Source organism: Leishmania major, chromosome 11, assembly GCF_000002725.2.
Source record: "Leishmania major strain Friedlin complete genome, chromosome 11".
NCBI classification, from domain to species: domain Eukaryota; phylum Euglenozoa; class Kinetoplastea; order Trypanosomatida; family Trypanosomatidae; genus Leishmania; species Leishmania major.
Genome location: NC_007252.2, coordinates 225,113 through 239,810, shown reverse-complemented (window position 1 = coordinate 239,810; position 14,698 = coordinate 225,113). Strand labels below are relative to the sequence as shown.

The 14,698-nt window shown below is 57.8% G+C and overlaps 3 protein-coding genes across 3 annotated transcripts; all 3 read right to left on the bottom strand.

Moving 5' to 3' along the window:
- Nucleotides 1–1,626: 1,626 nt before the first annotated feature.
- LMJF_11_0630 (putative aminopeptidase) lies at nt 1,627–3,243 on the bottom strand (the record flags this gene model as incomplete). The annotated part of the gene is made up of 1 exon (XM_001681479.1): nt 1,627–3,243. The coding sequence occupies one exon, from the start codon at nt 3,241–3,243 to the stop codon at nt 1,627–1,629; it is 1,617 nt and encodes a 538-aa protein (XP_001681531.1).
- A 2,601-nt stretch (nt 3,244–5,844) lies between these two features.
- LMJF_11_0620 (putative aminopeptidase) lies at nt 5,845–6,723 on the bottom strand (the record flags this gene model as incomplete). Its single annotated transcript, XM_001681478.1, has 1 exon — nt 5,845–6,723. The coding sequence occupies one exon, from the start codon at nt 6,721–6,723 to the stop codon at nt 5,845–5,847; it is 879 nt and encodes a 292-aa protein (XP_001681530.1).
- Nucleotides 6,724–11,026: 4,303 nt separating this feature from the next.
- LMJF_11_0610 (conserved hypothetical protein) lies at nt 11,027–14,257 on the bottom strand (the record flags this gene model as incomplete). The annotated part of the gene is made up of 1 exon (XM_001681477.1): nt 11,027–14,257. One exon carries the CDS (start codon nt 14,255–14,257, stop codon nt 11,027–11,029), a length of 3,231 nt encoding a protein of 1,076 aa, XP_001681529.1.
- Between the last annotated feature and the right edge of the window lie 441 nt (nt 14,258–14,698).

The following is a 14,698-nucleotide window of genomic DNA, read 5'->3' as shown; positions in this document are numbered from 1 at the left end:
AAGAAAGAAGAACAGCGCAGGCGAGAGGGGAGTGCGATTTTGATCATGCGCACGTGCGACAGTATCCTGCTCTTGTCGAGGCCTCGCTGCGCGGGCGGACGCGAACGCGCTTCCGCGAAAATGATCAGCGTAAAGGACAGGGGCGCGGCGGAAGGAAAAGGGAGAGAGGTGAAGGGCAGCGACATAAGAAAACGAAAGCGTATGAAGCGTGGAGCGGCGCAGGGCAGGAGGGAGGCGAAACTCGCCGTTACTGATGTTGCCCTTCCGTTGCGCCTCTCCACATCGTACCCATCAGCTGTCCCCGAGTCCCTCAGAGACACCCATGCCCACACGTCACACACACTTTCCTTCCTTCGCGCAGTGCAACTCGGCACAGAGCAACGCTCTTTCGTTGTTTTGCCCTCCCCTGCCTCTCCCGCAAGGCACACACACGCACACATGCGACGCGCACTGCAAAGCGCCCCGAGACGGTAATGGTGCGTGTCGCTGCGCGTTGGCGTCTATATATATGCGCGTGCGCGTACACACCAATGAGACCTGCGCTGCGAAGAGTGGAGCAGGGGTAAGGGCCGGCCGCCAACAGACGCAGCCCCGTTTCCTTAACGGCTATCCATGTGCCTCTCGCTCTCCCCCTCCTTCCTCCTTCCTCCTTGCGTGTTTCGGTAATCGCTCAAGACACTATTAAAGAGAAAAACACAAAAAACAAAGAGAAGGGGAAGCACACACGCACACACACAGAAAAGATGTGCGCATATAAACGGGGAGATATATATTTATATGTGTGTGTACGTCTCTGCTTGTCTGTGAGTGTGCGTCGCTGTGCAAGACAGCAACACGAGCCGGATCCCTTCAGAAAAAGGAAAAACAACACGTCGCCTCGCCGGCTTTTCTCTTTACTCTTGCCTCGAATACGACTACTACTCTGCTCTTCACGGCTTAGCGCACACAATCAAGCAAACCGCATCGCTCTCCAAAACCTCTGCCCCCTCCTCCACCCCCTCTCCCTCCCTCACTTCCGCAGCACGCTGCGCTGTCGCTTGTCCGTCGCCACTCGCCTGACACCTGCGTGAAGGCAAGAGAAGGCTGCTGTGCACATGGCCGCACACGGTAAAACGTCGATGAGGGGGTCGGAGCACAGAGAAGCGACAGCCAACGTGCGTTGGCCGCCATGCCCGGGCGTGGGTCTGCAGCTCGCTTGATTGGTTAAAATCAACACTTTGTTATTCTTTCAGAACAAAACAACATGCACTGGAAAGACACAAAACACAAAGCGAAAACTTAAGGAAGGGGAAAACACACGAAAACGCGGGGCTCCCGGCAGCGCCCCCCAAGCCGGCCCTGCTTAGCGGATGAGCACTGTCCCGCGAGCTGCCCGAGCGCGGGGTGGCCCTACGCCTGCTGAAGCGTCCAAAGGGGCACAAAGGAAACAGTAAAAGTGAGAGAAGGGAACCCAGAGAAACACCAGTGACGGGGTCCGACAGGCGCCGCAGGACCAAGTTGGAGTAGCCGGTACATCCTACCACCCACCTCCCCCCTTGCACGAAAATCAGCTGGCTTGCTTGCTTGCTTGTGTGAGTGTGTGTGTCGCGCCTCTTCGCTCCTGCCACGCCGCGGTTTCAGCCATTGCTAGTGCTGGCGCAGAAACTCGAACACGAGAGTAACACCGTAGCCGGTGGCGCCAGCCGTGTTCGAGGTGGGGTAGGCCATATCAACGTGCACGAAGGGGCCCCTGAAGCGCTCGCTCAGGTGCTGCTCGACAAAGTACCCGCCGCAGCTCGAGCCGGCGCTGGATGACGAGTTTGCAATGTTGCGCATGTCAGCGCAAGGGCTCTTGTACACCTCCTCGTGGTACTCGGGGCAGTACAGCACTGGGTAGCACAGGTCGCCGGACTGCAGGCCCGCACTGATCATGTCCTTCTCCGCCTCGGCATCGCTGGCGTAAACGCCGGCGTGCTTCGAGCCCGTCGCCACACCTTGCGCACCCGTCAGCGTCGCCATGTCGATCAGCACATCCGGGACGAAGTCCTGCTCGCCCGTCGCGTAGTACACGCCGTCGCCCAGCACGATGCGGCCCTCCGCATCCGTGTTCATCACCTCCACCGACTTGCCCGACTTCATCACCACAACGTCGTCGTTGCGGTACGAGTGGGGGCCGATCGCGTTCTCCGCCAAGCACAGCGTCACGCTGATGTTGGCGATGTGGCTGAAGTGGGTCCTCTGCATCTTCATGCTGCGCACCACCGCGATGAAGGCGCAGAACACGCCAGCCGAGCCGCCCATATCCGTCTTCATGTTCGTCATGTGCGCCGCGGGCTTCAGCGCAAGACCGCCGCAGTCGTACACAATACCCTTGCCAACCATCGCAATGTTCTTGGCGCCCTCAGCGGCGTTCGGGTTCCTGTAGCGCAGCGTCACCAGGTGCGCCGGGTACTGCGCACACTTGCCGACAGCGTAGATGCCGCCGTAGCCCTTCTCGCGCAGCTCATCACCCTTGATCACAGTCATATCCACACCGAGCTCAGCGGCGTAAGCAGCAGCGATCTCAGCGTACACGACAGTGTCCAGCATGCACGGCGGCGTGTCCACCAGGCGCTGGCACAGCTGCACAGACGTGCAGATCGCCTCCAGCTCCGCCACGCACACGGACTTTCCACGCACCAGCTCCTGTGTGAACGCAGCGCGTGACGACATCACGACGTTCAACGACATTGCCTGCTTCATGTACGCCTTCGTCGCCTGCCCAGCCTTCGCGGTGTACGAGTGCGGCGCAGCGCGCGCAACAGCGTTCGCGACCGCCGTCTCGGAGCCAGCAGGGGCGCACACGTACACGTCAAGCACCTCGCCTTCTTCGACGCTCCCGCACGCAGCAGCGACGGCCTCCGACATGCTGTCTGCGCGGTAAGGGCAGTTTGTGCGCGACGTGGTTGCCGGCAGCGCCGTCACCATCACTTCCGTGTAGCCCTTGCGCCCCGGAACCTCCGCAAGCGTCTTCACCGTAGAACCAGCCTTCACGCGCTGCAGCGCCTCCGCGACAGCCGGGCAGTAGAACAGCACGGACTTGAGAGAGTTATCGCGCAGCTGCTCCAGCGCGCCCACCAGAAGCACGTGCGGCGCAACACATGATACCTTCGAGATGTCCGTGAACGTCACATTCGACTTGAAGTTCGTGCACGTCTGCACGTACGCCGACACAGCCGTCTCCTCCACGATCGAGTTGGAACGCGGGCGCTTCATCGCGGACATGTCTGACCAAGATATGGAGAGAACGTGAGGGACAGCTACGCAAAACGAAAGCGAGAGCAGGGGCTCAGAGTGAGGCCGGAGGTGATGAAAGACAAGGCGTGGCGTACGCGAAACACGCGAAAAAAAAGAAACACAGCAACAGATTTGGGAGTGGCAGGCACTTGACGCCGGTAGTGCAGACACACACACGCACGAAGATTGATTTACAGGTAAAGAACAAGTAAGAACGATAAGTGAATGCAACACAGAAGCAACCGTGTGGATGAAGAAAGGAGGAAGAGGATGAGGAGGGGTGCGACGATCAGGAAGCAGATAAACAACTCCGAAGAACCAAATCGAGAAGCGTGCAGGTGTGGTTCGTGCGCTCGTGTGAGAGACAGAGACAGTGTGGAAAGTTGTTCGATGGAGAGCAAGGCAAAAGAAAAGGCGAAAGAGGAGACACAAAGAGATGGAGAGAGAGGGAGAGAGAGGGGGAGGGAGGGGTCCGGCACAAGTAAGTATGCCTCGCAAGTGGGAAACAGCTTTTTTTTAGCGCACGAGCGTGAGCCGAGGGACAGCGGGTTTCGGGGGAAGGGGGTGGGGAGAGGGGTGCGCCTATCACGGCGAAAGAGCTGCAAGTCCCGGAGAGGATAGAAGAGACGAAGCGTCTCTCTATTCCTATTCGCCACAACCACCACCATCATCCCCTCAAGTCACACACCGTCGATTCCTTCCACCGCCCCATTGCCTGGACTGCAAACCCAATCCTCGCTCGCCACCGGGGGGGGGGGGGGGGGTAGCAGCCAGAGCGCGAGATGAAATCGCGTGCGCGTGCCGGCCATCTTGTCGGACGTTTTTTTTTTACTCCGTTCTGTCAAGGACAACAGCTCGTGGCACGTTCGCTCTCTCACTCACTCCAACTCTTCCCACCCGCCCTCTCCCTCCTGTGCACTGCCGGCACCGCTTACAGCTACGATGGAGGTCGTGAGAAGAGAAAGTGGATAACGCCGAGGAAGCGAAGAAGCTGGGGCTGTCATCTGCAATGCCTTTCCGTCTCTCTGCGACACCCCTCCTCCCTCTCTACATCTGCAAGACTGCCGAGGTCAGCGGCAAGAAGAAGAGGCGACTCGCAGACGAAGGCAAAGACAACACAGACGCGAACGCGCGAGGGAGAAGAGGGAGACCAAGCACAAGGGAGGAAGCGTGTATAGCAGTGAAAGGAAAAGGGTGCGAGGACACATGCGCACTCGCACCATCAATGGACGTGCGCATGCACGCACAGGTAAACATCATTGGAAAAGATAGGAAGCAGGAGACGCTAAAAAAGGCAGCCACCAAAGGCAACCAGCTGCAGAGGAAGGCACGGTCAGCCAGCAATGAACCATTTCCACCCCTTCACTCTCCCATGCACCGCCTTCTCAGCAGTGTCGCACCGAGTCGCTTAACGAGGCCACCCCTTTGGTTCTGTATCCTTGTCGCGCGTCACCGCTATCGCCCAAAGTCCGCACATAGGCTGGACACGCACGCACACATACACACGCGCAGAGAGAGGGAAACGAGCCCATGGGATTCGACACACAAAACCAGTGCGTCCCTGAGACCCGGTGAAGAGGGCGACAGAGAGAGAGAAGGCATATAAGGAAGCGACAAGGCAGAGGGGACCCCATGCAAGCTACAACAACGCTCCACAGCTCGGAGTCAGGGCAGCAACCCTCAGCGCCTGCGCACTCGGGCAAGCGCAAAGACACGCCGACAACCTCACACGAGTTTGCCGGGGGCGAGAGAATACGAAAGGGCGCCAGAAGATCGAGCACAAAAAGGCTGAAAAATGAGGGCGACACCACCCCGCCAGAGAACGCGTCATCGGGGACTACGAAGTGGAAAGATGCACACACACACACAGACACACACACACACACACACACACACACACACACACACAGACACACACACACACACACACACAGACACACACACACATACACAAACATACACAAACATACACAAACATATATACACATACACATACGCATACATACACAGACACAGACACAGACACACATGTATACATGCGTGCACACGAAAACGTGCCACTCGCCGCACTGTTAGAAGCAGCGAATAGGATAGCGAAAGCGTGCGCCTGGCATACGTAACGCAGACTCGCACCAACACAGGGAGAGCACACCGCACAAAAACGCGAGAAGAAATTCTGAGACCCAGTTGCGATGGGAGCGTATCGAGCGGCACGATGGCACACCTTCACACCCTCTCTTTGTCAACGATGCTTCGCCGCAGCAACAGCACGCCCCATCATCACGCTGTGCATCGGCAGCCAAGATGACCTCATCCGCCACTTCCGCAGCCACTCGACTGCCACCTGCGCACTTTGGCACTTTCCTTGTGCTTCCACACGACTCGCTTCGTTCCCCGCACACATCCGGAGTGCTCCCCCTCAAGCAGGAGATCCTTTCGGCCACCTCGAGTATTCTTGTTTGCTCCTTCGCCCCCACCCCACCCACCCACCTCCCCCCTTGCACGAAAATCAGCTGGCTTGCTTGCTTGCTTGTGTGAGTGTGTGTGTCGCGCCTCTTCGCTCCTGCCACGCCGCGGTTTCAGCCATTGCTAGTGCTGGCGCAGAAACTCGAACACGAGAGTAACACCGTAGCCGGTGGCGCCAGCCGTGTTCGAGGTGGGGTAGGCCATATCAACGTGCACGAAGGGGCCCCTGAAGCGCTCGCTCAGGTGCTGCTCGACAAAGTACCCGCCGCAGCTCGAGCCGGCGCTGGATGACGAGTTTGCAATGTTGCGCATGTCAGCGCAAGGGCTCTTGTACACCTCCTCGTGGTACTCGGGGCAGTACAGCACTGGGTAGCACAGGTCGCCGGACTGCAGGCCCGCACTGATCATGTCCTTCTCCGCCTCGGCATCGCTGGCGTAAACGCCGGCGTGCTTCGAGCCCGTCGCCACACCTTGCGCACCCGTCAGCGTCGCCATGTCGATCAGCACATCCGGGACGAAGTCCTGCTCGCCCGTCGCGTAGTACACGCCGTCGCCCAGCACGATGCGGCCCTCCGCATCCGTGTTCATCACCTCCACCGACTTGCCCGACTTCATCACCACAACGTCGTCGTTGCGGTACGAGTGGGGGCCGATCGCGTTCTCCGCCAAGCACAGCGTCACGCTGATGTTGGCGATGTGGCTGAAGTGGGTCCTCTGCATCTTCATGCTGCGCACCACCGCGATGAAGGCGCAGAACACGCCAGCCGAGCCGCCCATATCCGTCTTCATGTTCGTCATGTGCGCCGCGGGCTTCAGCGCAAGACCGCCGCAGTCGTACACAATACCCTTGCCAACCATCGCAATGTTCTTGGCGCCCTCAGCGGCGTTCGGGTTCCTGTAGCGCAGCGTCACCAGGTGCGCCGGGTACTGCGCACACTTGCCGACAGCGTAGATGCCGCCGTAGCCCTTCTCGCGCAGCTCATCACCCTTGATCACAGTCATATCCACACCGAGCTCAGCGGTGTGCAGGTCGGTGCACTGTCATGAAGCGATGGCGTGGTGTGCCCGTGAGAAATGCGTGTTTTGCAGTTTGGCATGCAACAGAGGGAGGGGCGTGTCGGCTCGTGACGACGGCCACACATGCACACAGGCGCATACGTGTGTGTGTGTGTGTGTGTGTGTGTGTGTGTGTGTAAGGGTTACCGGTCAAACGTTGCAAGCCTAATAGAGAGCACCGGCGTGATTGCCGGAGACAGCAGGCGATGGACGAGGAGGCGCGAGAGGTGGAAAGTTGGGCCGCTGGCGAAAAGTCAGAGACGGAGTAAAAAGCGGAGCTAGACGACTTGTGCAATCAGAAGAGGTGCCTCACACACCGCGCGTCGCCGAGGGTGAAGGAGCTGAAAGTGTGGGTAGCTCAGGCGCGCATGCGCGCATCCTTCGGCGTCCGTTTTTGCCCGGCATACCGTACGCGTGACGTTCCACTTCTCAACGGCATGGAGCAGCGACGGTGAAGCGTACATACGAGACGTCTGAAGCAAGCTGACGTGACGACAAGCTCGCACTCTCGGCCGAGGAACGGAGGGAAGTGCCGCTCCCTGTCATGGAATGGGTGTGCTCCCACGCGGCTCGACGGGTGTGACGCAGAGATAGGGTAGGGAGAAAGACGCGAGTAGAGGGGACAGAGTACGAGTTGAGCCCGCCACCGACACCGACACTCCCACTCCTATTTCGCGATTTCACCTTGGGTGTGTATGCGTTTCTGTTGCCCTGTCCTTATCAGGAGTGAGTGGCCTTTGCGGCACATTCAGAGCTGCCCTCCCCTCCCGCGTATGCGCCGAACATTAAGAGAGAGAGGCAGGGACGGTGGGGGGAGGATCATCGAAAAAAAAAAATAGAAAGTAAAAATAACGAGAAAAACAAGCCAGACGAAAACACGCTCGGCATGGAGAAGGGGGGGGGAAGGGAGAAAGAGGAGGAGGTACTGCACACAGACACGCACACACCAGAGCAAAGGACAGGGAAAAAAAGGAGAGGGGGCCGTCGCCATCCGCAAAGACCACACCGCAGAGGCAAACGTGCGAGGGGTGAGGGAGGAGAAGGGATAACCGAGGGAGTGGTGGATAGGAAAGCGAAACACGAGAGAACGAGAGCGCATCAGGAAGATGGTGGCTGCAGGCATAAGGGGTGTACCCCTCCCACCACTCCGCTTCATTCCTTCTCTTCCTTGGGCTTTCGGGGAAAGGGGGAGAGGGGTGTTCGAAAGGAAGGGATCTGGATGGGAGGAGGCGCTGGCGAAGAAAGATAGAGGGGTAGAGGGGTAGGACACCTACGTAGGTGTACTCGTAGGGGGGTGGGTGCGGACATGGGAGCGATGCGTCAGCATACACGTCATGAGCGTGTCGGAGGCAGTGGGAGTGGGGGGAGGGGGTCCAAAGGAGGCAGAAACATAAAGAGGAGCGAAAACTGGAAGAGGGAAAATGGAAGAAAACAGCGCCACAGCTGATGGAGGGTGACGTACGATTGAGAACAGAAGAACCCTTCGCACGAGTGTAAAGAGCACGCGCAGACTTGGCACGCAGATACAAGTGATATCAACAAGAGGAGCCAACACAAGAGGTGTTGAGGTGAGTATGGAACAAACCAAAAGTGCAAGAGAGAGAGAGAGACAGCAACAACAAAGGCCGCTGTCACCGGCCCCTTCCTCCCGCCCCACACACACACACCGCCCGCGTCCGCCCATGCGCACCCACGTATAAGATACCCACCAAAGGAAAAGTCAACCATCCGTCAAACACAACGACGAAACGAAGGGGAGAGGCAGCGAAGATGAGCGAATGGGGCGTGGGAGAACCAAAACTAAGAGGCAGCGCGGAATGCCAACAAGGTGCGAAAGGACGTCACAGCTATAGGGGAGGGGGGAGGGGGATGAAACATGGCAACAGAAGACAGGGCGGTGGCCGCCGGCTGCCGCGAAGAAAGGCAAAGACACACCGAGAGCACGTAACTGACGAAGGAAAGGAGTCGCTCCTTCGCCTTCCCCGCTCATACTTTTCGTGGCTCTGGTGTGTCTCTCTGCCCACGCTGGACGAACAACCGTGCGAAAGCGGTACCGTTCGTTTCCCTCTTTGGGTGTCGCCCGACTGCACCCGGCACACAAGGGAACAACGACAGGACAGCGTAAAACACACACACACACACACACACACCTACACACGCATACATACACACATACACAACGCAGCGCAACACACAACACGGAGACCTTCGTGATTTTCGACAAGGCGTGAGTCGTTTCTGTGCGTGGTTCAGGGCACACAAAAATAGGGAGAGGAAGCGAAACAGGCAGCGTGCACAGAGCGAGAAAGCAACAAAGATGGCCAACATCACCAACCGCAGCATAGCTACAAAAAAAAAATGAAAAGGCACACACGTCGCCTCCCGTCCTCTCACAAAGACGCCTAGACGCAGACACAAACACACTGAACAGGCATTTCGATGCGCATCCCCTCTGGCGGCACGGGACGTGCTGAGGTGCACATGGAGAAACAGAAAATTAGACGAAAAGAAATTGAGGTAGATAAATGGGGAGGAGGGCAGAGATCGAAAAAAAAAAGTAGGAGAAAGGGAGTGGGAACACGGCGGCGTCACCGAAGATGCGTAGCGGAATAAAATAAATAAGACGGAAAGAAAACGTAAACGGAGCAGGGACGAGCGAGAGAATGGAAGAGGATGCGGTGGCCACGCGGAGCGACGTCGTGCTTGCCTCTCCTCCCCCCCCCTCTGATGGTGTATATACTGAGGAGGTGCTCCGAGAAGAGAATGGGCACACACCTACATGCACACAAGCCCATAGAAACGGCAAGAGGAGAGGGCCATATACAACGAAGGAGGAGGTAACAAATACAGTGCGAATATCACGAGAGAACACGCACGCACACAATCCTTAGTTGGGAGACCGCAACGCAGCTTCGAACGGATGCTTGCATGCATAAGCCAACCATACACGAGCGCAAAACATTGCAACGTTCCCTTGTCTCGGTGCTTTTCTCGTATTTTGTGTGTGTGTGTGTGTGTGTTCCTCGGTAAAGGTAAAACGATGGAGAATGTGGGCGTTGGGTGAACATCAAGCGTTGAGCATCCCCACACGTCTATATGCATACGCACACTGTCATATAGTCATCTATATACATACACATATATGCATAGGCACGTACATGCCCACATACACACATACACCTACATGCACATCTACCTACTATCTATATATAGATACAGATACACACGAAGTATACATGTATATTCGCGCACTTCAAGCATGGAAAGTCGTGAGGCGATGAATTCAACGGGGCGAAGCATCCGCACAGAAAGAGAAAGAGACGCGCTAGACCGCACGTCATCAAGAGCACGCTGTCAAGGCGCTGGCGCGCTTGCGCATGCAGTAAAGGAAGCTCAAAGGGGTGTAAGAAAAAGAGAAGACGTGCACCGAGAAGTAGCCAGAGAGAGAGAGAGAGGGGCAAGTCGCCTCATCTCCATCACCCACTCTCGCTTTGCTCCGGCACTCAGCTGCAACAAGTCAAGGGCAAGCACATGCATAACGAGCCAAAACAGTATCGCATGCACGCACACACTCCAGCTCCAAGCAGCATGAACCTCATCATCGATCCCTTACCAATGCTCACACGAGAAAAGAGAGATATGAACAGTAATACATAAGACCGGTGCTCGCCAGCTCTTAAAGGAAATATCTATCTATATACATATACATATATATGTGTGTGTGCGGGCATTTATAGAAACACGGAATGTCATCAAGGACATGAGGCAGGAGGGGAGAAGATAAGAAAAGCATACAAAGAGCGGGAAGGAAAAGAAGAGCTCCGTCACGACGAGACCAGCATAAAGTTAAGACGACGACGGCAAGGGAGCAAGAGCTTTCAAGCTGGAGAAGAAGAGGGGGGGTGCTGTGAACGAGGAGTTCGGAATTCGTACATAATAGAATATACTCATATACATACACATATATACCAAAGAGGATCGCACAGTGACCTGAATTCAAGCCGGGATGAGAAAGCACAAAACCAATGGAGGGACAAGAGCTACCGTGTGATAGGTGTGTGTGTGTTTGTGTGTGTGTGTGTCGGGGGAGGGGAGAGGAGACACACAATAAGAAAAAAAGAAGCACGGAAGGGCAACACCAAGAGATGGACAATGAAAGAGTCGCAACAACGACTTAGACAGAGGCACAAGAGGAGCCACAAGGGTTGGCGTGACATGCTCAGCGCTTGTGTGTCTGCGGTCGCACTTTTTACAGACTTCGCTGCATGGTGAAGGATGGTGGCAGGAACTGTGGGTCAATATGGATCACCTGCGCACTGCTGCCACTCATGCTGCCGCCAGTCCTGTAGCTATCACCCGCCAATCCTGGTACCATGTGCGGTGACAGCATCATCACGTGGCTATTGTTGGTCAGAAAAACCGGCGACCCGCCATGCAGCGATTGCACATCGCCAGCGCTAGTGAGGAAAACGCTACCGCCAGCTGCAGAGGCGCCGCTGGCGGCCACGGCCTTACCGCTCATGCTCGCGTTGGAGCGACCATTGTGCACCAACGACGACCCTTGCAGGCGGGAACGATGGCGATCCACGGCGGCAATCGGCACGAGCTCGTCGAAGCAGCGCGGTCCAGTGTTTTCAGGGACCAGCCCGCGATCTAGTGAGCGTGACAGCTCCACGACGAGCGGCATGCAGGGCAGCCCATCAGTCTGGAAATGCCTCGTCTGCTGCGGCAGGCGCCGAACACTTTCGCAGTACTCCTTCATGTGCACATACTGCTCGATGTCGGCCGCGTACCAGAAGCCAAACCGATCCATCAGCACACGGCACCGCAACTTGTAGATCAACTCCCACACGTTGTTCGTCCGCACATGGGCGATGAAGGATGTCTCGGAACGGGTTTCGAAGCTCTGCACAAGACCAGCGTCACGCCCGCACGTCGCCTCTATCACGCGGTTCAGTAGGCCGACACGGTCACGCAGCTCGCACGGGAACATCTGAATGAAAATGGGCAGCACAGGCGCGTTCGCCAGCGAGGACGTGTCACCTCTCAACGCGCAAGAGGACGCCTCTGCTCCATCCTGGCTCTTAAAACCGTCCAGTGATCGCCGGCTTCCGTCCAGGCTGCACTCAACGTTGCTATTCACGGACCGTGACCACCAGCCCGACCCGCTCAGGGACTGCGCAGGAGTGCTGCTGCTGGCCGATCGGGTCCCCGTCACGATTTGCGCCGTCAGAGCGGGTGGGGCACTCTCGCTGTACGGGTAAAAGTGCAACACATTCATCATGGCACCGTGGACATTAACCTGCTTGCGCAGCATATCTGTGCTTGTCGCAGGCGCTACCGGCCGGATGCTAGGGCCCTTCAGCCCAGCCGTCTTGCTGCCGGGAGAGAAGGCCTCGGTGCTCATGGCGTGCGGCAGATGCGCTGCGGCTGCCGTGCCCAAGGCCGATGACGTCCTGGCGTGCAGGGAGGCCGAGGCTGCCTGCTCGGCCGCTTTCGGCATACCCGCGCTAGGCACTTGTGAGGGGAAGTTCCCTGAGTATTGCTGCAGGGGAAGCGGCCGCGATGGCGAGTTGTTCGCTGGAGGATGGGTGTGCAGGTACACGTAGTGCGAGCTCGGCGAAGACATCTCTGGTGCAGAAGCTTGCGTCGTGCTGATGGAGCACGAGTGGCCAGAGACGCTGGAGGGGGACAATGCATTCACCTGACGCCCCGCCGCCGTGGGCGGGAACCCCACAAAAGCTGTCGGTGCTGTTACGTACAGCAGGGGGACGGCACTGGCACCGCTACCAGAAGCCACCGTTGGGGAGCTCGACAGCTGCATCGATGGGGATGGTACGGCACCACTACGGTGAGGAGATGCATAGCGAGGCGCGGCGGCTGTCTCGCTGGTAGAGAGAGTCTGAGTCGGCACCTGCATGGCGTAAAGGTGTTGCTGAGCTCGCGTCGAGTGGCCTGTAGACGAGTTTTCGCTGGACGCAGGCAGTAACATGATCAGATGTGCTGGGCCACCTGACGGGGGCGTGCCGCTCCCTGTGTGGTAGCCATTGGAGGCATTGAAAGATTGCGCTGGCGAAGTTGTGTAGACGCCACTGCCCGACAAAGCCGGGCTTACCAACGTCGCCGCCCCTGATGTGGCCCCGGCAGAGTACTGGCGCGAGTTCGACTGCGAATGAGCGTTTAATTGAAGTTGCTGTTGGCCGCTGCTGGGAGTGGCCACTTCTTCGCCATTCGCAGCCCCAGCAGTGCTAGTCCACGTCTGCGCCGGCAACGGAGATGAGGTAAAAGGAGCTCGATGCTGCTGCGGCAGCTGCTGGAGGAGGGCCATCCTCTGCAACGGCAACAGCGGCGCTTGGCAGTCCCCCGAAGACGCCTGAAGCTGCGCGTGCGCGCTGCCTTTCAATTGGTTGCCCCCAGTCGGTGCGTCCTGCACGGTGCCAGCACCGGCGGTGCTGGCGGGCAAATACGCCGGATACTCCTCCAAGCCGGTCGTGGCAGTGCTGAGTGGTTGGAACGTGCTCAAAAGCGGCGGCGCCGGTTGCGCCGGCGCACTCGATGTCGCCGCCCCCATGGCCGTTGCAGACCCTCGTGCTGCCGAAAGGCCGTCAAAGCTGCCTGCCTTCATGTGCAGAGAAGCCGACTGCTGCAGGCGGTGCAGCGAAGAGCTGCGAGGCGTATCGCACGACCTGCCCAGCTCGTCCAGCTCGCCGCTCCCGTTGCTATCGTTGTCGCCAGTGCCGTCGCACAGCTGCTTGACAAACTCTACCTGACCATGCATCGCATGTTCGTAGTAGTCTTCGCCGGTGAAGGAGGGAAGCACCGTCAGCAGGATAACGGAGGTGTACCCGGTAATGTGCTCCTCTGGAGCGGGGGTCGATGGCGACAGTAACGAAGAAGGTCTCGACGACAGCGATGCGGAGAAGAATGAAGCGCTCCCGTGCACGTGCGCTTGACGCAATGGCCGCGACAGTTCATCGCCGCAAGCCTCCCCACGGTTGCTGTTGTAGGAGATGGCACAGCTCAGATTTTCCTCTTCCGCCTGATTCGCCGACGATACATTCAATGGCATCGGAAAACCGCCGTGGGCGCCCACAAGGCGGGGATCGGTGGCGGCAGAAGCTTTCGTGTCGTGCGCGTGCACAAAGGAAGACGCGGTGTACTGATTCGCTCTGTGGGACTGATTGGAGAAGCTCTGGGAAAGAAGCAACGGGTATCGCGGTTGCAACGGCAATGCGGAGAACTGCTGTGGATCCTCGCCGCCTGCAGAATCCGAAAAGGAGAAGGGAGCGCTCATGCTGGGCATGAAAGGAATCGATCTTGTCTGCACAGGAGTCGGCAGGCGTCTGAAGGCCTGCGAGGGTGCCTGTTGCTGCTGCGGCGGCTTCTCATTCTTAGTCACTTCGGGGCCGTCTGAAGAGCTGAGCACGGTCCACGGCAAAAACGTCGCGGTTAAGTCACTGCTGCTCAGCACGTTGTCCATGTCGTCGGCCAGAATGTTCTGTGAAAGCCCCGAACCCCAGGGAAGCCGCGCAGTGGCAAGCGAAGCGATGCGCTGAGCGCCGGGAAGGGCGGCAGCAGCTGGGGGTGTGCTGGTGGCGTTAGTAGCGCAGTTATGGGTGGAAAGGGGGGACGAAGACTGGACTTTGTGCATAGCGCGCGGTGCACAACGAGCAACGCGAGAAAACACAAAACGAAAAAAAAGATGTGCGAAAGGTGCAAAAACACGCTCACACTCACTCAGGCGCAGTGGGGGAGAGGAGAGGTGCAGCCAACGCTGCCAGCGGAGACAGCGATATGTAGAAGCGAGAGCAGCTGGCGGTGCACAAGCACGCGCGCACGAAACCGGCACCGTGATGTAGAAAATTCGACCTGAAAAATGGTGTATAAGAGTCAAGCGATCAAGGACAATACGGGAGAAAAA